This window comes from Tupaia chinensis, unplaced genomic scaffold (assembly GCF_000334495.1).
Source record: "Tupaia chinensis unplaced genomic scaffold, TupChi_1.0 Scaffold143894_1, whole genome shotgun sequence".
Lineage (NCBI taxonomy): Eukaryota > Metazoa > Chordata > Mammalia > Scandentia > Tupaiidae > Tupaia > Tupaia belangeri.
The window spans coordinates 239,292-264,792 of record NW_006203745.1 but is presented as its reverse complement, the minus strand read 5'-3'; the positions used below and the strand labels follow the sequence as shown (position 1 = coordinate 264,792).

At 35.8% G+C, this 25,501-nt stretch overlaps 2 protein-coding genes across 2 annotated transcripts in view; both read right to left on the bottom strand.

Moving 5' to 3' along the window:
* LOC102497107 (transmembrane protease serine 11B-like) overlaps positions 1-9,866 on the bottom strand; it is a 20,441-nt gene extending 10,575 nt beyond the window's left edge. The window contains exons 1-4 of the mRNA XM_006165328.1: positions 9,843-9,866; positions 3,928-4,084; positions 939-1,035; positions 182-300 (exon numbers count right to left, since the gene is read on the bottom strand). Of these exons, the coding sequence (XP_006165390.1) occupies positions 182-300; positions 939-1,035; positions 3,928-4,084; positions 9,843-9,866 (397 nt within the window). The remainder of the gene's footprint in view (positions 1-181; positions 301-938; positions 1,036-3,927; positions 4,085-9,842) is intronic.
* A 13,222-nt stretch (positions 9,867-23,088) lies between these two features.
* LOC102496691 (transmembrane protease serine 11E) overlaps positions 23,089-25,501 on the bottom strand; it is a 49,137-nt gene continuing 46,724 nt past the window's right edge. The window contains exon 11 of the mRNA XM_006165327.2: positions 23,089-23,384. Coding sequence (XP_006165389.1) covers positions 23,223-23,384 — 162 coding nt within the window. The 3' untranslated portion in view covers positions 23,089-23,222. The remainder of the gene's footprint in view (positions 23,385-25,501) is intronic.

Here is a 25,501-nt window from a genome sequence, read left to right as displayed (position 1 = left end):
CTGAAGCCAAGGTACTTGTAGTTTCCCTCTCTGCTCATAGAAAAGTATCGTGTTGAAATAAAATTGTATGTAAATGAAAAAAACTTCCAAGAATAAACTTATTTATGTTATTGTTTGTCAGTTTTTTAAGTTAAAGGGAGACTAAATAGTAAGGTAAAAATTGAAAATTGTCAATACTGACCAATTGCCAGAAAATGAACAAGGAGACCAATAGTTACTCCTAAAATTGCCATCACTCCAAGAACAATAAGGATCGTTGTCCATAGTGGCCAGGATCTTCTCTGGGGAGATATGCCAAGCCTATGAAAGGGGAAAAATGACTCAAATCAGATGATAGACATTCTAAATTCTACCCGGCTCTCTTTTAAGTCATGCAACATGATTTATGTATTAGTCCTTTATGTTAATTTAATACATGGACGTTTCAAATATTTTCAAATAGGATAGACCCCAAAACTCCTTCACTTAACAGATCGTATTTGAGTGCATTGTTAGCAGCTCTGTCAGTGAGCGAAATAGACATAATTTCTTGTCTCACGTTGCTAAGGAGAAACCGACTTGTCCTCTTCTTTTTTTAATCAAAAGCAAATTACAAAACATTAGGCATGGTCTGATTGTATTTCCATATCAACAGCAGTAATCTCTGTGTTATGAGATTATAAACAAATTTTTTGATTATCTTTTCCTTAATTATATTTTCCAATTTTCTACAACAAATGTGAATTATTTGTGTAATATAAATTAATAGAGAAGTTAGTTTTTTCCATCAAAACCACAGTGTGAGAAGAGGAGCAGAAAGTATAGTGAATTGGCATCATATAGATAGAGCAGTTTAAGGTTATATTTAGGTTTTATGGCTGTACTTGACCTAATCTGTATAAAGTTTGGACTCTATAGTTATTCTTTATATCTCAAAAGGTATGATGCCATGTCATTGCCTGTTTGGAGGAAGGGTTGTCACATAGAAACTTCTGATTCCAAATTTCAAAGCAGCCTCAGCTGTTTCTTCAATTTCTGTATTCTTCCATCCATATTCTTACAAATAAATTGGCCAATTAAATATTCCCTATGAATATGGGAATACTTTGGTTCTCATCTCTTCCAGAACCAATTGACATTTAGGTAGATACATTCTTTTTTTCTTTTTTCTAAACATTTCTCTACATCGCAACTATGCGACTCCACCCAGTTTTACTTCCTTTTCACTGAATTCTATGCTTAATCCGACCTCTTCCTTATACCTGTCTCTTTTGATGACTTGTTAATTAGTGCTCCCAGAGCCAACATTACTTTGTCAAAAGTCTTCAGAGAAACTCCCTATTTCAGACACGTTCCATGTGTGCTTTCATACTGGATTTCTACTGCTGAATCTCATTCTCAGAGCAAAAAAGGTGCTCAGGCGTAATGTTTCTTATACAATATTGATAACCTTGTTGATATTTGATTACATGTTTTTCTCTAATGACTATTTTTTAAAAATGCGCCATTAGAGGAATATCAATTTATTTTAAATAAGCCAGTTATAACAGTCTGATAGTTTAATTTTTCTAAGACATGAATATTAGTCTGAGGGACTTATGTAGCCTAAATAGTGATTCTAAGGTGGCAAGATGGATTCTACACAAATAATCACAGCTTTACAACATGTCACAGATTTTTCTCTAAAACCTGTTTTGCACACTCTAAAAATATCTAAAGAATACATTTTTGTTTTTGAGAGAAATTTTGTTATAGGGCACATGCGCTCACGGGAGAGACAGAGACATAGAAACAGAAAGCGAGAAATCACCTCCCGGGGGGATGGCCACACTGCAATCCCTTTTCCTCCATTATCCTCTCAGGATTTTGAGCATGTATGCACACATGCCTAGCATGAGTTTTAAGCAGCCAGGTCCAGGATTTGAACTATAATCAACTGCATAGGATCCAGCAACATAACATTACGCCATCCGCTGGTCCCAAGAATACATACTGTTAATTAGAGCTCTAATATGACATCTTCCCCTTATATGGCTTTCTTCTTGTCAAAACAATTAAAAAGATTCTTTCATATCTAAAGGTAATAGTCACTTATGATGAACTAAATCCATTCTTTAGTAAATATGATAGACTCTAAGAATTGATTATTTTTGAATAATGGCTAAACATGTTAAAATGATATTCTAAATGTCAAAAAAAGAAAAACTATTCATGAAACAATATACTTTCTCATGTACCAAGTTCATTTTTGGTCATTTTCTTTTAAGATATGAATTTGCATTATAGAATGAAGTCCTCATTTTAAAAAGACATAGGCTAAAAATTAAGCATCGTGAATTTAACTCAAAATACCTAATTAAACTACCATTGCCTCATGTTTGTACTGAAACTACTTCAAGTAAGCACATTGCTATTCTGGCACAAACAACCATTCACTTTAATCAACTTACATAAATGATGTTGATAAAAATTACGGCAATTATATTATTCATGACTTCAAAACAATTCTTACTATGTAATTCTATCCCCACAGTCCATGCCAGGTATTATTTCCTAGGTTAGCTTTCCTTATAATTATATTTTGATACTGCTTCAGCAGTTAACTTGCAAAGCGTAAAACAAAAATGTAATTTTATTAGAACTTCATTTATAAACTATTTAAATTAGATGGATTTGAAAATTCTGTTATGTAATAAAAAGTATAAAAGCAAGATTCCAGTGCAAAATTCCCTGAATTTTATAAAAATACACTGTCTTCCATAGAGGACTTTAAACCACTGGAATGAGAATTGTGAATTAGGAGCAGAGAAGCTTAATAATTAAAAGGGTTGAATGTCCTCTACTTTCACCTTCTCTTTGAACTTTGAAAAAAAAAAAAAAGAGTGTGTGGAAAGGAACCCATTTTGAAAGTCTGAGAAGTTCTGAGGAATACTTGCAGTTTGCCAGCTGCTAATTCAGGATCTATAATAGCGTTACATTGTAAAGTACATTTTCCTAAATATCTACAATGGCATTCAGATTCTTTTATTATTTCTAAGAAAATGTGTTAATATTAGAAAAATTGCCTCTGGTTTTATTACTAGGGAACAAAACTGGTAGTATCCTTATGGGTAGTTACAAAAGAGATATTATACCTCATTTCCTTAACATTTGAGGTCAGTTGTATATTTATAGTCTTTCCCATTAAGCAAAATTTGCTGGTTCTGATTCTTTTTCTTTTAATATTCTGAAACTTTCCCAGTCTTCAAAAGGCCTCTAGACCTCAGACACTAACATATTTTTGACAGTGTCAAGAAATACAAACTAAATTCTAGAAAATAATCAATTAACAAAAAAATAAGAAGATAATCTAAAGCATTCTGTTAGGTTTTGCAGACTTATTCTCCCAAACCTTCTCTTTGAACTTTGAAAAAAAAAAAAAAAGAGTGTGTGGAAAGGAACCCATTTTGAAAGTCTGAGAAGTTCTGAGGAATACTTGCAGTTTGCCAGCTGCTAATTCAGGATCTATAATAGCGTTACATTGTAAAGTACATTTTCCTAAATATCTACAATGGCATTCAGATTCTTTTATTATTTCTAAGAAAATGTGTTAATATTAGAAAAATTGCCTCTGGTTTTATTACTAGGGAACAAAACTGGTAGTATCCTTATGGGTAGTTACAAAAGAGATATTATACCTCATTTCCTTAACATTTGAGGTCAGTTGTATATTTATAGTCTTTCCCATTAAGCAAAATTTGCTGGTTCTGATTCTTTTTCTTTTAATATTCTGAAACTTTCCCAGTCTTCAAAAGGCCTCTAGACCTCAGACACTAACATATTTTTGACAGTGTCAAGAAATACAAACTAAATTCTAGAAAATAATCAATTAACAAAAAAATAAGAAGATAATCTAAAGCATTCTGTTAGGTTTTGCAGACTTATTCTCCCAAATAAAATCCCATTTACCTGTCCATGATGTCCTGATTTTTGTTGTGGTGTTTGAAATAATGGTGGTGGTGATAATGATGATGATGACAATGATAGCAATGATAGAAATAAGAACCTCTGGTGTAGGTTTTGATCTGTGTGCTCCATCCAGTGTTGTTCGGTTGGTTTTTATGAGCTAGGAGAGAAGTAGAGAACAAATAAGATGAAACTTGTCTGACTAGTGTTAGTGACAGTCATATTTCTATGGTTTCAAGATAGGAGTCATCCAGGGAATGACAAATTTCCTTGACTTAGTTATTTGGAAAAAAATAATAGCCCAGATTGGGTTGGTCACCTAAGAGGTACACCCAAGAAACTGCTTTGTAGTAAAGAGAGGTAATCCTAACTTGGTGTTTTATCAATCCCATTATGCTGGTTTGTTCTTCTTCTATTGAAACAACTTATAACCAGGTAAAAGTTTTTGACAAATGACGTTTCATAAGGTATGAATTTTAATACAACTAATATTGCCATCATTCTGATACAGGTAGATTTCTACTTTATTATGGTTTATATTTGCATTTTACATATTTTAGGGGAAACTTGGTTTCATCTACTGACAAATGTATTCATACATTTAGCTTTTTTCTATTGGGTTGTTAATCTTCTCTTCTTATTGATTTATATGAGTGTCACATGTATACTGGATATTAATCAATTATGTCCACCTATTATTAATCATCTTTTTTCAGGGTGCAGCTTGGCATTTCATATTTAATTAAATATTTTCATTCATAAGAAATTTTTTATTCTTTCTTTGTGTGTTGTTTTTTCATTTCATTTTTTTATACATTCAATCACATTATTATTTGGCTTACAAATTGGATATTTCAACAAGTGAACATTTCTCCCTAGTACAGTTGATAAAACTACAAAATATCTTCAACAGATAATACCACATTTTTTGGTGCCACTAATGCTTTGCCTCCCTATTTTTCTTCTAACTGTCTTTGTGTGTGTATGTTTTTTAATTGCCAGAGGGTGTCTTCACTGGCCAGAGAGAGACAGAAACAAAAGACAGAGGGCAAGAGAGAGAGAAGGCACTCCCCATTGGGGTGTAGTCATGCTGCGATTCCTTCATTTCTCTATCCACTTGGGATTTGGGGCACATGCACATCATGTACACACACACACCCACACACATACACTCAGCATGCCTCTCAAGTGCTCTAGCCACTAGAGGTGGGATTTGAACTACAGTTGGCCCTATGGGAGCTGATTCCCTTAACCATTAGGCTACAAGTCCAGCCCTTTAAAAAAAAAATCTTAAGGATCATAATACTTTTTTTATTTTGTTCTAAGAACCATAAAATGTTAAGAAATTTTCCCCCTTTGTTATGTTTGTAATTTTGTTCTTCCTAATAGTTTTGTAAGACATTTTTATTTCAGAATTTATTTTCTCTACTGGTGTGTAATGCTTATGTCAGATCCAAAGACTCCATGTTTCCTAGTTCTCTATTCTGTTCCATTGATCTATTTATTTTTTTCCTCTGTCAGTACTAAATAGTAATTAAAACTTACTTATTTAGAAGTCAGAAAATGTTTTCTGTAAAGAGCCAGTAGTAAATGCCTGAAACTTTGCCAATAGAGTCTCCAATGCAACTACTCAATTTGGCAGTAGCTCCAGGAAAGCAGCCATAAATATTAAGTGAAAACAATGGGCATGATTAGTTTCCAATAGGTCTAGGAACAAGTGATAAGCCAGATTTGGCCCATGGAATATTGCTTGCTGCCCCTGCAGTAGATTATGATAAATCATTTTTTGGAGAGATTTTTTTGTTATAAAGTATGTGCACTTGCTGGAGAGACAGAAAGAGATAGAAAGCAAGAACTCCCCTCCAGGCCATGCTGCAATCGTTCTCCTCCATTCTCCTCTTGGGATTTGGGCACTCATGCCCACACACCCATCATGAGTCTCAAGCCACCAGATCTGTGACTCCAACCATGGTCAACCACATGAGAGTCCAGCGTCTTAACCATTACACCACCTGCTGGCCCACAATCTTATTTTTCTTAAAATTTATATTGGTAATATTTATTTTATTTTTAAGGTTTTTACCATAGGATGCGTGTGCTCACCAGAGTGAAACAAAGAGACAGTGAAAGAAAAGTGAGAAATTACATCCCTTCAGGAGGTTGACCACACTGTACTCCCTTCTCCTCCATTATCCTCCTGTGATTCTGGGCATGAATCTGGTGTGATTTTCAAGACACCAGGTCCAGGACTCAAACTGCAGTTGGCCATGTGGGAATCTAGTGCCTCTACCACCATGCCACCTGCTGACCCCTGTATTGATAATTCTTAACCTTTCATTCTGTCATATGCTTTTGAGGATCAGATTATTAAGTTTCATTATTTATTAACTGTTTTTAATAGGCTTTGTATTTTAGAACCATTTTAAGTTCTCAGCAAAATTAAGCAGAATGTATAGCGATTTTTCATGCATGACTCTTGGCCTCACACATACATTACCTTCCCTGTCTTATGAAAATTCTGCAGCAGAATGGTTCATTTGTTACAACTGATGAACCTAAACTGACACATCATTATCACTTGGAGTCCATAGGTTATATTAGGGTTCACTCTTGGTATTGAATATTTTGCAGGTTTATACAAATTTATATTGGCATGTATCCACCATTATAATATCATACAGAGTAGTTTCACTGCTCTAGGAGTCAACACAGGACTTTAAAAATATTATATTATTCCTTGATAAACTCTCTTCTGTCAGGACCTAGATCTCATAATAGCACAATCAGAAGTTCAGTTTTATCTGTACAGTCCATCATGACCCAGCTCTAGGAGATTGTTTCACATTTATTAGACTCATGACCAACATATCATTTTGTTAATTTAAAGTAAGAGCTACCCTTTTCTTTCTGTATGGAATGCATGAATCCATACTTAGGAAATGCTCAGGGAACCTGGGTAACTTTATCAATAGACCTGTTACATAGTAAGTCATGAGCATATATAATGCAACTTCATTTTTATGGAAATTTGTTGGTCATTCCCTGTAAATATTATGTTAAAACATCATTTTCATGCATTGGTAAATTTTTTGTCATTGAAGATACTATTTGATGGGAACCAGCAGTTGGGGTAATGGCTATGTCGCTGGACTCCCACGTAGTCGACCACAGTTCGCATCCCGGACCCGGTGGCTTAAAACTCACGCCGGGCACATGTGCATGCATGCCCAAGATCCCGAGAGGAGAATGGAGGAGAAGGGATTGCGGTGTGACCATCCTCCCTGGGGGTGATTTCTCGCTTTCTGTGTCTATGTCTCTCTCTCTCTGTCTGGCGAGCGTACGCGCCCTGTAGCGAAGAACCTCTCCAAAAAAAAAAAAAAAAAAAAAAAACTTTTTTTTTTAAATTTTTCAAAAAAAAAAAAAAAAAAGATACTATTTGATTACATATTATTGTCCTACTATGGAAACTGAAAGATTGACATGCCTCGCCAATTATAAACATTGACAAATAAGAATTGGCTTCTCTTCCTTAATTAGTTTAGATCAATAGATATATAGTTATCTTAATTATTCTCCCAGAATTGAATCACCTAGAGAGGCTGATTTTCTTTCAGGGGTTAAGCTCCAATTTCCAGATTAGTAGCGCCATCTAGAGTTCTACCTACGTGTTTATCTATGGAAAAAAAGTCCATTTTTAATAGCCTAAGACTGGCATTCATATAGTACTTTCTTCTTATTTATTTTTAAATATAGAATTACTTTGTAAAGGCAATATAATTAATTTTAAGAATTCTTTGCTACTTAGTTCTGGAAAACATTTGACTGAGTTATCTGGGTATTTCCCTCTATAGGTTGCTATACTCTTCAGGCATCCCCCCTTGCCTTCCTTCCTCTCCAACCTCGGAGCCTCATAGGCCCCCACCACAAATTGCCTTGAGGGCCATCAGGACTAATCCCATCTTGCCCTTCATACCTGCTTCTTTTTTTTTTAATAATTTTTATTTATTAATTTTAATTATTATTTATACATTTCATTGCTATACATCATTTAGATTGTAAAGAGACTTTACCCAGTGTGACACACACCTCAGTCCAGTCCAGTTGAGAACATATGCACATCCACATCGACAAATAATTAACCATATCCGCATCCCACAAATGCCTTACCTCTCCATTTTTTCCCCAAATTTATTTTCTTACATTCTTCCCCTACCCCACTCTATCCACTTTGGCTCTAGTGTCCATAATAACTTTTAATGCTCGTATGTCCTCCAGTCTTTCAGTCTTTGCATAGAGTGCTAACAGTCAGTATATGTTAAGCGGAGACATACAATGTCTCTCTTTTAGAGCCTGACTTGCTTCACTCAGCAACAGATCTTCCATATTTGTCCACTTTCTATCAAATTCCAGGGCCTTGTTGTTTTTTATGGCTGAATAGTATTCCATGGAGTATATGTGCCATAATTTTTATATTTTTTCAATCTATTCATCCATTCGTGGACATTTGGGTTGGTTCCATGTTTTAGCAATCTTGAATAAGGCTACAATGAATATAGATGTGCAAGCACTTTTCCAATTGAGCATTCTCCTGTCCTTTGGGTAGATACCCAGGAGTGGAATTGCTGGATCATATATGGTAGTTCTATTTGAAGGTCTTTGAGGAACCTCCATATTGTTCTCCACAGTGGCTGGACCAATTTACAAGTCCACCAATAGTATAGGACTGTTCCCCTTTCACAGCATCCCCTCCAGCACTTACCATTTTTTGTTGTTTTAATCATCACCATTCTGACTGGAGTTAGGTGGTATCTCATTGTGGTTTTGATCTGCATCTCCCTTATGATGAGGAATGTTAAACATTTCTTCATATGTTTTGTGACTGTTCATATGTCTTCCTTAGAGAGTTGTTTATTCAGCTCATTTTCCCATCTTTTAATTGGGTTAATCTTTTTTTTCTGGTTAAACTGCTTGAGTTCCCAGTGTATTCTGGTTATCAGTCCCTTATCTGGGGCACAGTTAGTAAAAATTCTCTCCTATTCTAAGGGTTGTCAATTCACACTAGTGACAGTGTCCTTTACTATAAAGAAACTTCTCAATCTGATATAATCCCACTTTTATATTTTGGGGATTATAGCCTATGTTTTGGGTGTCTTACTTAAGAAGTGAAAGAGAGATAGACAGAAAGCGAGAAATCACACAGAAGAGGAAAGGCTATGTAAAGACAGAGACAGAGAGACTGGAGGCTGTGGCCATAGTCAAAAAATCCAAGGGCAACCACAAGAGGCAGGGAACAGACTTCTGCAGAGGGCATGGCCCTTCTGACACCTGGATTTTGTCCCAAAATGAAACTGACATTAAGGTTCCAGTCTCTAGATCTGTGAAAGAATAAATCTCTTGCCTTAACCCACCAAATTTGTACTAGTTATAGAAAACTATAACAGTGGGAAAGCTGTGTTGATGAATCCCATAAAGGGACTTGCCCAATGACTAAAAACATATTGGGTATAAAGTTTTGTTAATCGAATGTGTTTGGGTGTTTCCTAATAGTGTTGGTGTTGTACATTACCATGAAACAGATATCTCAAAGGGTGATTCTCTTTATGGGATTCTCAAAGGGTGATTCTCTTTTTTAAAAGAATTATTTTATTTAACTTTATTTATTTAATTTATTTAATTTAATTTGACCAGGGAGGGACAGAATGAGAGAGAGAGAGAGAGAGAACGTGAGAAAGCAAGCCGCCAGATCCAGGACTCAAACTGTGGTCAGCCATGTGGGAGTCCAATGTTCTATCCACCATGCCACCTGCCAGCCCCGAAGGGTGATTCTAAGTGTCATGAAGCTTCAGGTTTCTTCACCATTGGAAACACCAGTTGGGGTATTTCTGTGGATCCTTATGTTTCCTTATGTTTCTACTGACCTGCATGAAGAACAATCTTTCCATGTTCTATGGCTATAGAATGTAGCAAGAAGTTGAGATATGAAACTATAAATGAGCGACAAAATTATGTTAAGTGTGTAACTTGGACCAAAAAAAAAAAAAAAAACCTAGAAGACTATGGTATGTATATAGAACTTTTTTGGTCAGCATGTGAACTGTTCACATAGTTTAGTGCTATTCTAATTATGTAAAAAGGAGCCTTGTGAAAACTTCTGTATTTATGTAAACAAATGCTTGCATGAAATGAAAAAATGTTGAGATCAAGTCATCACAAATTAGACACTGCCTTGGAGTATTTTGGTATTATTGACTAGGAACTGTCACTTTTTATTCCCCAAAAGATTTTATTGTGTCAGTATTTCAATAGAAGCATATTCATATAATGTTTAATTTTAGAAATTATAAACACTAGATAAAACATTATTGAAACTGTCCTTCTGTATCCCATACTTTTTAAATAATTTTTTATCTTTATTATTTATTTATTATCATTATTTTTTAATTTGACGAGAGAGAGAGAAAGTAAGAACGCAAACTGCCAGGTCTGAGACTGAAACTGTTGTTGGCCATGTGGAAATCCAGCACTTTTTCTCAGTCTTTTTGGTCAGAGGTTCTATCTTCTACATCTGAAATTCAATCTTCTGCATGATCTAGTCTGCTTTTGATATTTTCAAGGGAGGTTTTGCTTTCCTGTATTAAGCCTTCATCTCTTAACAATTCTGTTGTTAGAGATTTAGATGGCTGCTGATTGGCTTGTCCTAGCTCTTGGGTCCCGGGGGATAGGTTACCCTGTGTAAGTTCCTCCCCTAGAACTATGCAGTCATGGAAATTTCAGGGAATCCTCTACACTGAGCCTATGGCTCATGAGGTCTACTGGCTCCCCTGGCAGCTAGAACTATAATCATTCAGTGCAGTAATAGAGTCTTAGGTGATCTTTTGCTTATTCTTCTCCAGCAATGGGGAGTCTCTTCTGGCACTGTCTCTGGGCCAGTCTCTGCCAGATGTTTTGCTTCTTTCTATGATGTCATCTCAAGTTTCCGTGCTTCAGAAGGCTTCAGTCATTTCCTTGTTGGAAACCAGTGTTCCTCCTCAGACATTCTACCTTTAAAAAAAGTATTTATTTATTTATCATTTTGTTTCTTCTTTGTGAGAAATGAGCAGTGGGTACTTCTAGTGAGTCATCTAGATGACATCTTTTTTTTTGGAGAGGTTTTTGCTATAGGACACCTGAGCTCTCCAGAAAGACAGAGATAGAGAGACAAAAAGTGAGAAATCACCCTCCAGGGGGGATGGACATGCTGCAATCCCTTCTCCTCCATTCTCCTCTCAGAATCTTGGGCACACACACACATGCGCCCAGTTTGAGTTTAAGCCACAAGGTCTGGGACTCGAACCTCAGTCAACTACATGAGAGTCCAGCAACATAGCCATTATGCCAACATCTTCTAAAGAGCCACTTAGAATTAATGCTATCTCTGACCATTTATTTTTGAAATAGAAGAATGAGAAAGACTTTTTTCATGGCAATTTTTCTGTAACACTTCATTGTCAATAAATGTATCAGAGGTGGACAAATGTAAAAAATACTTCAATTGTCTCTTTATCTCACCTAGAGTACCCTGGAAGATTCAATCACAAATATTTATTAAAATTGAATTGCGAAAATTTTGTTAATCATCATTTTCTCTACTTAACTTCCTGCATCCCTTGTACTGTATTTTTAAAAATAAAGCATGCCATTAAACAATCATTATATGGAACAGTAACCAAGGGTTTTGGATTAATTTACATGGATAGGTGAAGAGGTTTGTCCTTGAAAAGATGATCATGATTTAGTAATTCAAATGTTTCTTCTATATAGAAGAGAAAAATAAATAGTATATTAAAAATAAAGTCAGACTATCAATACTTACCAAACTCTAGGGTTGATCTTTCAACTTTAAAATTTAAATTCGCAAGTTCTGAGCCACTGCTACAGTAAAGCCTTTCCTGAAGACCAACAGCCTACACATTCCACATCCCTGAGACACGGCAGATATGCATCCTGTCCATGCAAGCTGCTGCAGATGCCACCCCAGCTAGAGTGAGCAGTAAGGCTGTGACGCTGGCACCCAAGCCCATAGTGTCATGTATTGAAGTACATAAATGATATGATGTATCACATTCATTGATTTATGTATGTTCAGCCAACCTTCATCCCTGAGATAAATCCCACTTGATCATGATATAAAACTTTTTGATATGCTGTTGGATATTACTTGCTAATATTTTGTTGAAGATTTTGCCTCTATATTCACCAGAGACATTGGTCTGTTGCTTTCTCTTATTCTTGTGCCTTTGTCTTATTTTGGTACAAGGGTAATGATAGCCTCATAGAATAAGTTTGGAAGGTTCCTGCCACTTTAGTGGAACCTTTTTAATAATTTCTTCAGTCATAGTTATAGTAATCCTAGTACATTAACTTAAAAAAATGTACTTTTTAACACTTGAATGCAAAATTTTGCCATAGGGCGGGTGCCACCACGCCCAAATGCAAAATTTTGAACCCTACTCTTGTAAGTTATTCTCAGAAGCCAAACATAAGAAAGTAAGTTGATAAACTTAATAGAAGAGTGTAGAAAAATTTGTATACCTTTTTGAGTGTGAACAACTTTTACATATGACACAAAACTTAATAGTCTGACAACCTAATGTGAAGTTGTGAGCCAGCCTCATAGATAGTGGTTAATCGCTTGAATTGGGAGCCAGATCCCACATGACTGACTGTGTTTCAAATTCCAGCCCCAGCAGCTTGAAAAGCATGCAGAGTTAATGTATGTGTGCATTGGGGTCAGCAGGTGGCATGGTGGTTAAGGCGCTGGACACTCCCACATGGTTGACCATGGTTTGAGTACCAGACCTGGTGGCTTGCTTTCTCACTTTCCCTCTCTCTCTCTCTCTTTCTGTCTGTGGTCAAATTAAAAATAAAATGAATGAATGAACTAACTAAATAAATAAATCTTTAAAAAAAAATGTATGTGTGCATGTGTGTATGCATGCCCCAAATTCTTATAAGATGGAGAAATGGAATCAAGAGGATAGCAGTGTAACTATACCCCACTGTGAGATAATTCTCTCTCTCTCAAGCCCACACTCTCTGACAATTTAGAAAAAAAAAGCAAAATTGCAATATGATAAATATAATTTATATAATGTTAAAAGCAAGTGACAGATTGAAGGAAAACACTTACTGAATATATAAAAGAAAAAGAATTAATATTGTTAAGAGCAAAAACTTGAGATCAGTTTTAATTTAACAAAGTTTATCTGAGCAAGAAAAATGTCATAGAACCAGGCTGCATTCTTGACCAAAGATGCTTCAAAATTTCCCCACCAATCATGCAGTGAGCTACACTTATAACTAAAAAGACAAGAAATAACTACAAAGATTACTCAACTGATGCAGTTAAATGTTCCACTTATTTGGGAAAAATTTGGCAGTCATCAGCCTGGGATTGGTTGACGATTTGCCTACAGTTGGCTGAGATTCAGTCACTTGGTTATAAGGGTATATTCTCAGGTTAAGTTATAACTTGTTTAGACAGTATGTTGCAGCATACTTTGGGTAAAAATTTTTTAATTTTTTTAATAATTATTTTAACTTTAATTATTTTGTTTGTTTGTTTGATTATTTATTTATTTATTTTAATTTGACTGAAGAGGGACAGAGTAAAAGAGAAAAAGGGAGAAAGCAAGCCGCCAGGTCTGGGACTTGAACCATGGTCAACCATGTGGGAGTCCAGTGCCTTAACCACCACACCACCTGCTGGCCCCTTTGGATTAAATTTTATACTAGAGTATGACAGACAATGAATTCAATTTAACAATATTCATAATATATAAAGAGATCCAACACATTAATATGAAATAGGCAAATAATGCTTTAGCTAAATATGAGCAGCACTATAGATGGGCAATTCACAGAGATAAAATGAACAATAATTCTTTGGGAGATGATGTGCCCTTAATTGAGTTGAAAGAAAAAAAGCTTAATACTTAAGAAAATTAAAATTTAAAAATTAGAAATTTTTTTATTTATCAAATTTATTTATCAAATCAGGGATAAAGGAGTCGAAAATGAGCAGAGTTGGAGCAAATGCATGAAAGTGGTATTATTATGCGTTACGTAGTTTGTTGAAATCTATCTACAGAGTTATTTTGCAGTACATACAAAATACAAGAGTAGCATTTCTAGATATAGCTCCTACAGAATATTTTTAAATTTTCATAAAGACGTATTGCAAGTATTGTGGCATAAACTAATGGCTATCTGATAAGACAGCTACATACCTTGTGTTGTACTTAGATGTGACCATGTGACTAGATTACTCTCCAGGAATTTGTGAGTATAAATAATGTACAGGGCTTTTAGAAAAGCAAGTGTGGGGCCAGCAGGTGGCGTTGTGGTTAAGGCACTGGATTCCTACATGGTAGACCATGGTTGGAGTCCTGGACCAGACAGCTTGCTTTCTCACTTTCCCTTTCTTTCTCTCTCCATCTTTCTCTGGAGAGCACACATGCTCTATAGCAAATTTTAAAATAATAATAAGAAGAAATAAAATAAAATAATTCTTTTAAAAAAGAAAAGAAAGTGTGCCTCCTTCATAAATTCTTTCTCCTTCTGCAGGCTGAATACAAAAAAATGGAGTATCCGTAACAGGTGACAGTTCCCAAAGATGCAGGAATCCTAGTGCTTAAACACTTTGTGGAGAAGGCCATAGGCTGACCTGCCTTGGATACCATGTGAGTAATACAATTCTATTCTGTTTGAGTCAATATGCATTTTTGGTCAGTAGGTTATATTAGCTTCGTGTAAGCTAATGAATGCAAATCTGTTCCCTGAAACCTTCTCTTAACTAGAAGAAACTGGAGAGATCTAGAGTGACCATCAATATAAGACTTTTAATTAAATTATAATGAGTCTAACTGATATTTCAGTAGATAAAAGAATGTACTAAGTTAATCATGTTAATTGCTGAAAGTTAAAATTCTCAAGTCCAATATTTCATCTCCTTATTAATTATTGATTGACAAATTATTTTCAAAATATTATGTTTAATAAGAAGAACACAAGGATGGGCCGGCATGTGCCATGGTGGTTAAGGGCGCTGGACTCCCACATAGCCAACCATGGTTTGAATACTGGACCTGGAGGCTTGCCTTCTCATTTTCTCTCTCTTTCTCTCTCTCACTCTGTCCCTCTCTGGTAAAATTAAATAAATAAATAAAGTTAAATAAAATAATTATTTTTTAAAAAAGCAAAAAGAAGTATTACCAAAAGGAAATAATTACCAAAACAAGTGAAAGAATTAAAATGAAACGTTATTTTTATTCTTGCCCTCCATCTTTTTGGCCATGTACAAAGCCAACGTTATTTGAAATCACACATTGACCTACTCATTGAGCATCCATCATTCCCCCATAAGCCAAGCCCTTCACTAAATGTTAAAGTAACTTTTCTGGACTCTGCCCCTGGGTGCTTTTCCTTGGCCAATTTTAATGGTACGCCTTCCATTTAATAAAACCAAAGTATGAGAATTTTTTTTTAAACTGCCACACAATCTTCTTCATTCACAAAAAAATAAAAATAAAAAATAAAAAAAGGTATCCTTGTTCAGGAAATAGAGGATAACAACAAAGGCTTAAAGTGCTAAGGGGGAAAAAAAGATCAAGCACAAATAAGAGTGCCAAGTGTTTTGTTTTTTAAATGACAGCAGTTGCTGGTCCATTTCTGCACTAGTTAAGATCTTCAGCCTTGGTGACCAACAGATAGCATAATGGTTACATCACTGGACTCCCACATAATTGACCATGGTTCCTGTCCCAGACCCAGCAACTTAAAACTCACACCAGGTGCATGCGCGTGCATGCCTAAAATCCCACGAGGAGAATGGAGGAGAAGAGACTGTGGCAGCCATATTGCCTGGGCGGAGATTTTTTACTTTTTGTCTCTCTGTCTTTCTCTGTCGGTCTGGCCAGCATACGTGCCCTATAGCAAAAATTTCTCTAAAAAACAGATCTTCAGCCTCAGGTAGGAACTTACTTGAGGTATTGTATACAAACAATTTCCATTTTAGATCACTTTCATTTGTAAATTAAATATGTTAGAAAAATTATTTTAATATCCCCTTTAAGTCTAAGATTATATAATTACATAAGCAAGATATATTTGATTATTTCAGTTTACAGAATTCAAATAATTTTAGCCTGATTTTTAATTTATTTGTAACTACATAGCCTTATTACATATGTATATCAAGAAAAAATATTTTCCTCCATTTTATAAAACAAATTAAACCCAATTCTATTTCAAACTTTAGGTAAATCAAAGCAAAGTCTTTTGGGGAAGTAATTCTAAAAGTCTAAGGTTCATTTGAAAGAGAAAGAACAAATGGTTGTAAGGCAGTAATAGAAAGTAATAGTTGTAAAATTGTAATTATTGTAAACAAGAAGTAGAATGTCAAGAAAAAATCCACACTATCATTGACTTTTAAAAACTTAGTCATAATTATTTCTTTACTCCAATCTTTAGTGAACCAGGTAAGTAAAATTCAAACTCTTTTTGAGCAAAAATAATAGCAATGAATATTGTGAGGGACTGCAAAATAGGTCACAGAAAATGGAACTAAAGTATAAGTTTATTTTTGTGTGAAAAAATTTGAAATACATGAATAATTTTTTATAATATGCATTTTCATGTAATAATATATTGCTATACAGACACACATATAGCAATAAGAATATATATATAAGTTTTATACATAAAATACATATGTATATTTTGTACAACAACATATACACATGTTCCAGAGAGAGAGAGAGAGACAAAGAGCCAGAAAGACAGAAAGAGAAAGAGAGAAATAAGTCTTAGTGAAATATTATTCTCCTAATGCCACCCCTCACATCTTTCTGATAAAAAACCTGAAGTCCTTTTGGTCTAGAGAGTGGAATTTAGGAATATCTTGACCTCTGCAGTCCTGGACAGACATCTTTGCTATAATAAATCTTTGTGGGACCAGCAGTTGCAGTCCTGGACAGACATCTTTGCTATAATAAATCTTTGTGGGACCAGCAGTTGGCTTAATGGCTGTGTCGCTGGACTCCCATGTAGTTGACTACGTTTTGAGTTCTGGACCCAGTGGCTTAAACTCATGCCAGGCCATGTGCGTGCCCAAGATCCCAAGAGGAGGATGGAGGAGAAGGGATTGTGGTGTGGCCATCCCTCCTGGGGAGTGATTTCTTGCTCTCTGTCTCTCTGTCTCTCTCTGTCTTTCAGGGGAGCATTCATGCCCTATAGCAAAAACCTCTCCAAAAAAAAAAAAAAAATCTTTCTCCATTAAAACAGCAGTCATTGTGTTGACTTTGACTTTTGAATGCTGAGCCATGAGACCAAGCTTTCAATAACATGGTGAGGAAGTAAGGGGACTGGGGTTTGATAAGATGAGACTGACTTGATCTTGTTTAAGCCACTGCTTAATGCTGCGATGAATTCCTTAATAGATGAGAGAAGAAATAATCTGGTGAGCAGGTAAAGAGATTGGCTATAGATCAGAACACGTTTGATAACAGGATGGCAGAACATGCAGTTTCAAGCTGGTGATAAATGAGTAGAGGCGATGTAGGAAGTCTGTGTGAAGTTTCTTCAGGCACCCTCAATTGTTAATGAAGAGGGTGAGAAGCAAAAGTATCACTGGAGAATGAGGATGGAGAAGGAAGTGTTAGAGGGGTTGTGGAGAGGCATAGCTATGACATATTCATGTAGGAAAGCAGAGCGTGAGTGGAGTAGAGAAGCATAGGACGTTGGCAGGGAAAGCACTGAACAGTATGCTAGAAGCTTACTGTCATGAATTTACATAAGATCAGTACTTTTTCCCCCCAAACATGTCAACTGCATGGTATAGGAAAAGAGCAGGTGGCAGGTGAATTTTACCATGGTGTAGTTAAAAGTGTCACAGAGCAGTGAAGCTAGAGAGAAATGAAGGAGGGTGCGTGCAAGGCAGTGATCGCAGTGACAGACCGGAGTTAGGCTGAATGCAACTGTGCCAAAGAGGAACTGAACAACGGATCCATGTCAACTAAGGGAGAGCTTCTAATTTGAAGACTGTCTTCTACTCTGTCTTGCGAGCTGAATAATCAAAGTTATGTCAGGACAAACAAATTATAGAGTCATGGTTGAAAAACTGAGAACAAGAAATATTTATTCAGTATATTCCTATACTGGAATCCTTCCCACAAGTAGTATAGAAGCTGATATAGATGTGTTAGAAACACATTAGATAAATTATGCATCCAGAAATAAATTTTGGACTAAAGATAGGTTCACTGTATAAAGCACATTAGTCTGTGTTTGACTATTGTGTGGGAAAATTAAGAACAAGATTTTCTATCAACCAACAAGGTAATTGGAGTTTCTTCAGTTCAGAATTACACAAAGGAGGTTATAATAGAGATTTTCATGAAGGAAATACTGTTCATTCTCTTGTATCCAAAGTCATTTCTTCTTTATCATTTTACACATAAGCTATGTTTGATTGCTTTTATTACTCTCTATACTTTTTATTTAATAAGTAAGTTAAGTACCTTCCATAAATAATATGCTTCCCTATAGATTGTGAGAGATTAAAAATGTATCAGTTTTAGTCCCTACCCCATGGAGCTTACAGTCTAGTTATTGAAATCACATCTCTTCAAACATGTCTAAAATAGACACGTAGAAAGTATAAGCACAGAGAGGTTTAAAAATGATATGCAACCATCTAAAAATAATATGGCAGTTCTGAGGCTGGCAGGTGGCACAGTGGTTAAGTGCACTGGACTCCCATAGGGCCAACTGAGGTTCAAGTTTCAGACCTGAGGCTGGTCTTTTTCATTTTCTCTTTCTCTCTGTCTTTCTCTGGTCAAAATAAAATAAATAAATAAAGTTAAATAAAATAATTCTTAAAAATAAAAAAGAATATGACAGTTTCTTAAGAAACTAAGCATGTACTGGGCATGGTGGTGCCCACCTTATAACAAAAAACTAAATATGCCCTAACTAGGACCCAGCAACTTGCACTCTATGACATTAATCTCAGAGAAATGAAAATTTATGTTCACACAAAAGCTTGCATATAAATGTTCATAGCAGCCTTATTAATAATAGCCCTCAAATGAAAACATAAATGCCCTTCAACAGGCAAATGGTTAAACAAACTGTGGTACATCTATACCATGGAATAAAAAATAAATGAACTATTGACAGACACAATGATTTGATAGGTCTTAAGAGAACTATCCTGAATGGAAAATCCAACCTAGGAAGGGTATATACTGTATGATTCAATTTATATGCCATTCTTGAAACGCCAAAAATTATAAAGAGGGAGAATAGATTAGTGGTTACCAATTAGAGACAGGTGCCAGAGTAGGGAGGGAGCCACCTGGGTATCATGAAAGATCCTTACGATCAAAGTATCTGTACCTTGATTGTTGTGGTCACACAAATCTATGATAAAAATTACATAGAACTCAATATATACAGACACAATCACGTGTCTTCAAAACTAATGAAATCTGAATAAAGTTGACAGATTGTCTCAATGCCAACTTCCTGGTTGTGACCTTGTGCTACAGTTAAATAAGATGTTATCACTGGGAGAAACTGAGGAAAGGGTACACAGGATGTTTCTGTATCTTATAACTGTATATAAATCGATGATTATTTGAAAATGTTTTATAAAGTTTTTTTTTCTTTTCATGGTAGGGGATTTCAGCGAAGGTATATTATAGCCAGTTTAGGGAGTTTAGAATGGCTTCCTGGAGGAAGCAACATTTGAATTTGACTATAGATCTTAATATAATACAAGAAACCAGCAAATTCTGTTGGTCTCTCTCTTCATTACAAAAAAATGTATTTAACCTATTATGATCAAGTACTGTATTGTTTTTAAAAAGACTGTAGTTTCATTACAATAACAATTATAATATCTACCACTTCTATGTTCCAAGAATGACACTAAGTGCTTTTCTAATTTTTCAGTTTTATTCCTATCACAATCATTTGAGTAAATACTATCTCTATGTTATATTATAGATGAATACATTAGACTTAGAGTAATTAAATAACTAGCTTAAATTGCACAGTTAGTGTAAAATCTGGAATTACTTTTAAAAATCAATATGTAAATAATAATAAAGATGCATTTCCTTCATAATGCAAAAAATAAAAGGGTCACTCAACATTTGTGGAAAGACTATTACACATAAAAGATGTCACTGAGTGGTATGAGAAGAAGATATAGAAGAGGAATTGACTGTGTCTTGTCAAAGTAATCAGTATAATTATGACTTCTTAACCTTCTCCAATGATATGGTTAACACAGACATGCCCAAGAATGCTAAAACCTTCTATAGATTATTTTTCAAAAGAAGTTACCATTTTAAAAATATAAGACTTGGCCAGCTTGTGGCAGAGTTGTTAAGATGACCGGATCTCACATGGCCCACAGTTCAATTTAAGTTGTGAACCAGCATAAGAAACATTCCCTGTGTGTTTGCATGTGTGCCCAAAATCCTCTGGGGAGGGAGGAAGAGAAGAGAAGGGATTGTGACATTACTATTCCCCATAAGGATGCTTTCTCATTTTCCCTCTCTCTTTTTCTCAGTGTCCCTCTCCAGCAAGCACACATGTCCTTTGGCAAAATTTGATGGAAAAAGAAAAAGGATAAGAATATAATACCGTATTACCTGTTTTTCTATGCACAGAAAGATTAAACTAATTTTTACTGAGTTTTTAACTTCCATTTCTCAATCTTTTATAGAAGAAAATATTCTAAAGTTTCTCAAAGGAATATGATGCCATTGTAAAAATTAAACTTCTAAAATTTATCTTTTATTTAAATATCTACAAATTTGTTTGCCAAGAGAATTCCTGAAATCATACATCATAGATTCTCTTTTAGTTTAGACTCTGACCTCCAGAAATCTGGAAGATGCTAATAACAATGCCAATTAACAAAAACTTATTTTTAAATCCATCTGCAAAGACGAGCTGTATTCTTTTGGCTTTGCAAGATCCTGATACAGAATTTCAACTATAATTTTTCATTATTACTTGAAGTTTCAGACAGCACCGTAGTGCTCAAACATCCTTTATCCCTGTATCTTCCTACAGTTTAGGGGTGCCACCTAGAGGTCCAGCTGTGGAATATGCTGAAACAAGAAAAATTCATTTTTAATGAAAGATTGAGATGCATTTAGTTTAAAATGCACTTATATTTTTATTTGAAATTCATCATTTTTCTCAATTTTGTTTTTTCCCCAAAGAGTATATTAAATGGGATAAAAAAATACATATGCAAAATGTATCACACTATCATTTCATGATTAATACTATCATTTCATGTCGATTTTCATATTTTGTTTTAACTAAGTGCCTAGATTTTAGCAGCTCATATGCCAAAGTTATTAAAATCAATGAAGGTCAATTTTTTCTGCAAATATTGGTTTTTAAAGTGGTTATTGTATAATACAGAACACGTAATGAGTAAAGGATAATTGACTCAGTAAAATCTCACCATTATTATGTCATAATGTCATAGCACCAGTCCTAAGTCTGCTTGAATGCCAGAGTACTTTAATACTCTCTATCAGCTCAGCAATAATTGACCAAAACTTAAATTATTAAGGTGGCTAATATTAGACTTTTATCTTTTACTTTGTAGCCAGGCAGTTAGCAAGTCAGTATCTTACTGCTGAGTTGTTGGAAAAGTCATGATGCATTTTTGCATGTAAAACATGTCACAATTTTTCTAGCCACCAATTAGATGCATGAAGGAGGCAGGTTAACCCCCCCCCCCCCCGACATCTTCCCATCTCAGCCCAGATGACCTAACAGGACCAGTAGTCACATATGGACTAGAAATACAATAGCAAGGGAAGAGTTTCTGCAATCATCTCTACATGAAGGTGTAAGCCCCAGCTTCAGCTGCTTGGCTGTAGCTACACACTGGACCTTATTCCCTTCAAGTTTTTGCAGTCTGAGGAAACGTTAGAGGCACAAGCACTTAGAGTTAATCCCATTTCAGTCAATATTTTGGTTCGTTCTTCATTCTTTCCATTCAGCCATACATTTATTTCCCTACGTGAGGTCTGCTGGTTGTTCTTTTTTTTTTTTTTTTTCTTTTTTTTTGGAGAGGTTTTTGCTTCCTTTTTTTTTGGAGAGGTTCTTGCTATATGGCACGTGTACTCGCCAGAAAGACAGAGAGAGACAGAGAGACAGAAAACGAGAAATCACCTCCCAGGGGGGATGGCCACGCCGCAATCCCTTCTCCTCCATTCTCCTCTCAGGATCTTGGGGACGTACACACACACACACACACACACACACACACACACACGCCTGGTGTGAGTTTTAAGCCACCGGGTCTGGGACTCAAACCACGGTTGACTACATGGGAGTCCAGCGACATAGCCATTACGTTAACTGCTTGTCCCTGCTGGTTGTTCTTAAAACAAATTTTAAGTTATAGGCTCCAATTTTAAAACAATTTGCAATTAATTAAACACTAACATTTCTCCATCTTCTTGTTCTTTGTAGATTACCATGTTATAATGTCAAGCAAATGGATGGTTTATTTTTTATTATGTATTGATATCCTCAGCAGTGTTAATAAATGTTAAATAAATATTGTTTACTGTAACTGGTTCAAAAAACAAGTATATTACATAGTTTGTGGGATTATTTTGGGTCATAACAAAGTGATCTTCTTCACATTTATCTTGGCAGTCACTTGGCCAGAAATAAGATAAAACTTGGTTTCTCCCTGTTTTTCCTTAACTCAGTTCCCGTTTTTCTCCATCGTGTTTAGCATTCTGCTGTTTCTGTTTGCTTGAATTTACATAATAAATATGATCATTTTCCATATCCTACTAGGGAAAAAAAAAAAACTCCTAATGTCTTTCTGTACATAAAAAGAGCAGTTTTTTCCCTTATGATCTTTTCTTTCACTCCACGTCCCATACTTTAAAATGAAAATTTCACGGATAAGAGAAGCTGGAGAAAGGAAGGGTAGAATTGCTTCAAATTTTATATATACATGAGGAATTTATGTTAACAAGCCACAATTTCTAGAAAACAAATAAATGCAGCTTAGGACAGAGTTCATCTTGCAGAAGCAGGACGTTCACGAGTGAAGCAGAGCTAGGAAGGAAATACACGTATGGAGCGGTTTAGTGAGACGGGCCAGATCCTGTGACTTGCAAGGCTTCTTCTGTAATTCCGTATCTCTACAAATGGCCTATACATCAAAAATGTGTTCCGTTCTACGAGGCTCTTCTCTCTTAGACACCAGTTTTGGAAGCAATCCAGTTCCGGAAGGCCGTCACTCTAGTATAAACACCAGGCTTATTGGGTTTCCCGCATTCATCTCCCCAGCTCACTATTCCAGCAAGATACCAGATATCTCTAGCATTTGGACTAACCAGTGGTCCTCCGGAGTCACCCTAAAGGAAAAGGAAGAGATTAGAGGTTGACAATGTAGTCCGTTACAGAGGAATTTGCTGTTTTTTCTAACTGAAGAGTATAATAAAAGGGGCTATTTTAGAAGTCTTTAGTGTGTTTGAACTCAGAAGTGATTCCTTTCATCCATGTCAATTATCTGCCTAAAAGAGAGACTCAGATATCTGGAAAATTAATGTATCTGTAGGATTCAGTATATTGAGATTGAGGCGCCATCTCTTGGAGGGCAGTATTCTTATCTGTTACATCTGACAAGGTCACTGCCTATACAGGTTATTCGGTATACTCTTTTTTAGTATGACATGACTTACAAAAAGTAGGATGAAGAGTCTATTATTAATAAAGAGCACAGACATTAGGATCAGACCCCTGCATTTCTGTGTCAAGTTTGGCCTTGCCATACTAGCAAAGACCTTTAATTTACTTATCTAATAATAATTAGCTCAAGCGATTATTACAAAAGTTATGTAAAACAGTTAATGTAAAATGCTTAGCCTGGCACAAAGCAGAACTTAGAAAATATATAACCTGAAACCACAAGTCCCAGTCATTTAAAGCTTGCAAACTCCAGAGGTCTGTTTCTTTTTTTATTATTTTTAAGAATTATTTATTTTATTTTATTTTTATTATTATTATATTTTTTTATTTGTTATAGGGCGTATGTGCTCACCAGGCTGCCAGATCCAGGACAGTGGTCGGCTATCTGGGAGTCCAGCGCCCCAACCACCACACCACCTGCTGGCCCCAGAGGTTTGTTTCTCTCTACAGGTCACAAGAACAAGGTATTGGCTAATCACACCTCAGGATGATGTCCAACAAATACCAAACAGAGAAAGAGAGAGTCTATTAGACAATACTAGTTAGCTAAAATGCAACTGGTAACTAGGGAAGTTATATCAGTATAAGATGAAAGTTGTGGAGATCAGCAGATGGCATGATGGTTATGTTGCTGGACTCCTACATGGTTGACAGTGGTTCAAGTTCTGGACCCAGTGGCTTCAGCCTTACACTGGACACAAAATCCTGACAGGAGAATGGAGGAGAAGGAATTGTTGTATGGCCATCCCCCTGGCATGTGATTTCTTCCTTTTTGTCTCTCTTTGGTTCTCCAGCAAGTGCACACACCCTATAGCAAAAATCTCTCTTTATGAAAGTTGTGATTATTTATATGTGCTTTTTCTTAGGCAGGGGAGCTAGGATAATGGGAGTAGAAACTATAATCTTCAAAAGAAAGGGAAAAGGCTCTCTACTCAACTACTGCACAGGCTGAGGTCTTTGGAGCATTATTTTAAGACAATGTTAAGAATGTCTGTGCCTAAGACTCCCTCCCCAAAGATGTGTGCCCCAGCTTCTCATAGCTCTTGAGTCTTTGCCGATTGCCCTTTCCCCTCTGCTTTGGGCTATCCTTGCAGGTTTATTGTCTTAGCTGCAGCAAGCAATAGAATTTTTGTTCTATTGTTTCTGTTCATTTTTAACATTCCCTGAGTCAGCCACCTACCCCTGGGCATGCTACCGGACTTCATTGTCCATGTTATTTTTTCCAAGGTACTAATCATTGTTTTGGTTAATTGTCCAGTTACAAAGTTGCACAACCTTTTAGGGATCTGTCAATCACTCTCTATCCCTATTTTTTCCCATAAATCTTGCTATTTTTGTGAGTCGTTTAGTGAAAAACAGAATAAGAAGTCTATTCAGGAATGCACATAACAGAAACTTCTACAAGTAAGAAGCCCCGGCTTTTCTCATAGAGCAGTGGTTAAGTGCTGTGCTGGATCTGACATGGCTGACCATGGTTCAAATCCTGGCCTCAGTGGCTTGAAAAACATGCCGTGTGTGTGTGTGTGTGTGTGTGTGTGTGTGTGTGTGTGTGTACGCACGCCCCACGTCCTGATAGGGTGGAGAAACAGAGGAAAAAGGACTGCTGTGTGACAGATCCCATAATGGGGAGGGTGCTTTCTGTCTCTCCCATTTCTTTTTTCTTTTTTTTTTTGGAGAGGTTTTCGCTATAGGGCGCGTTCGCTCGCCAGGCAGACAGAGAGAGACATAGAGACAGAAAGCGAGAAATCACCCCCCAGGGGGGATGGTCACGCCACAATCCCTT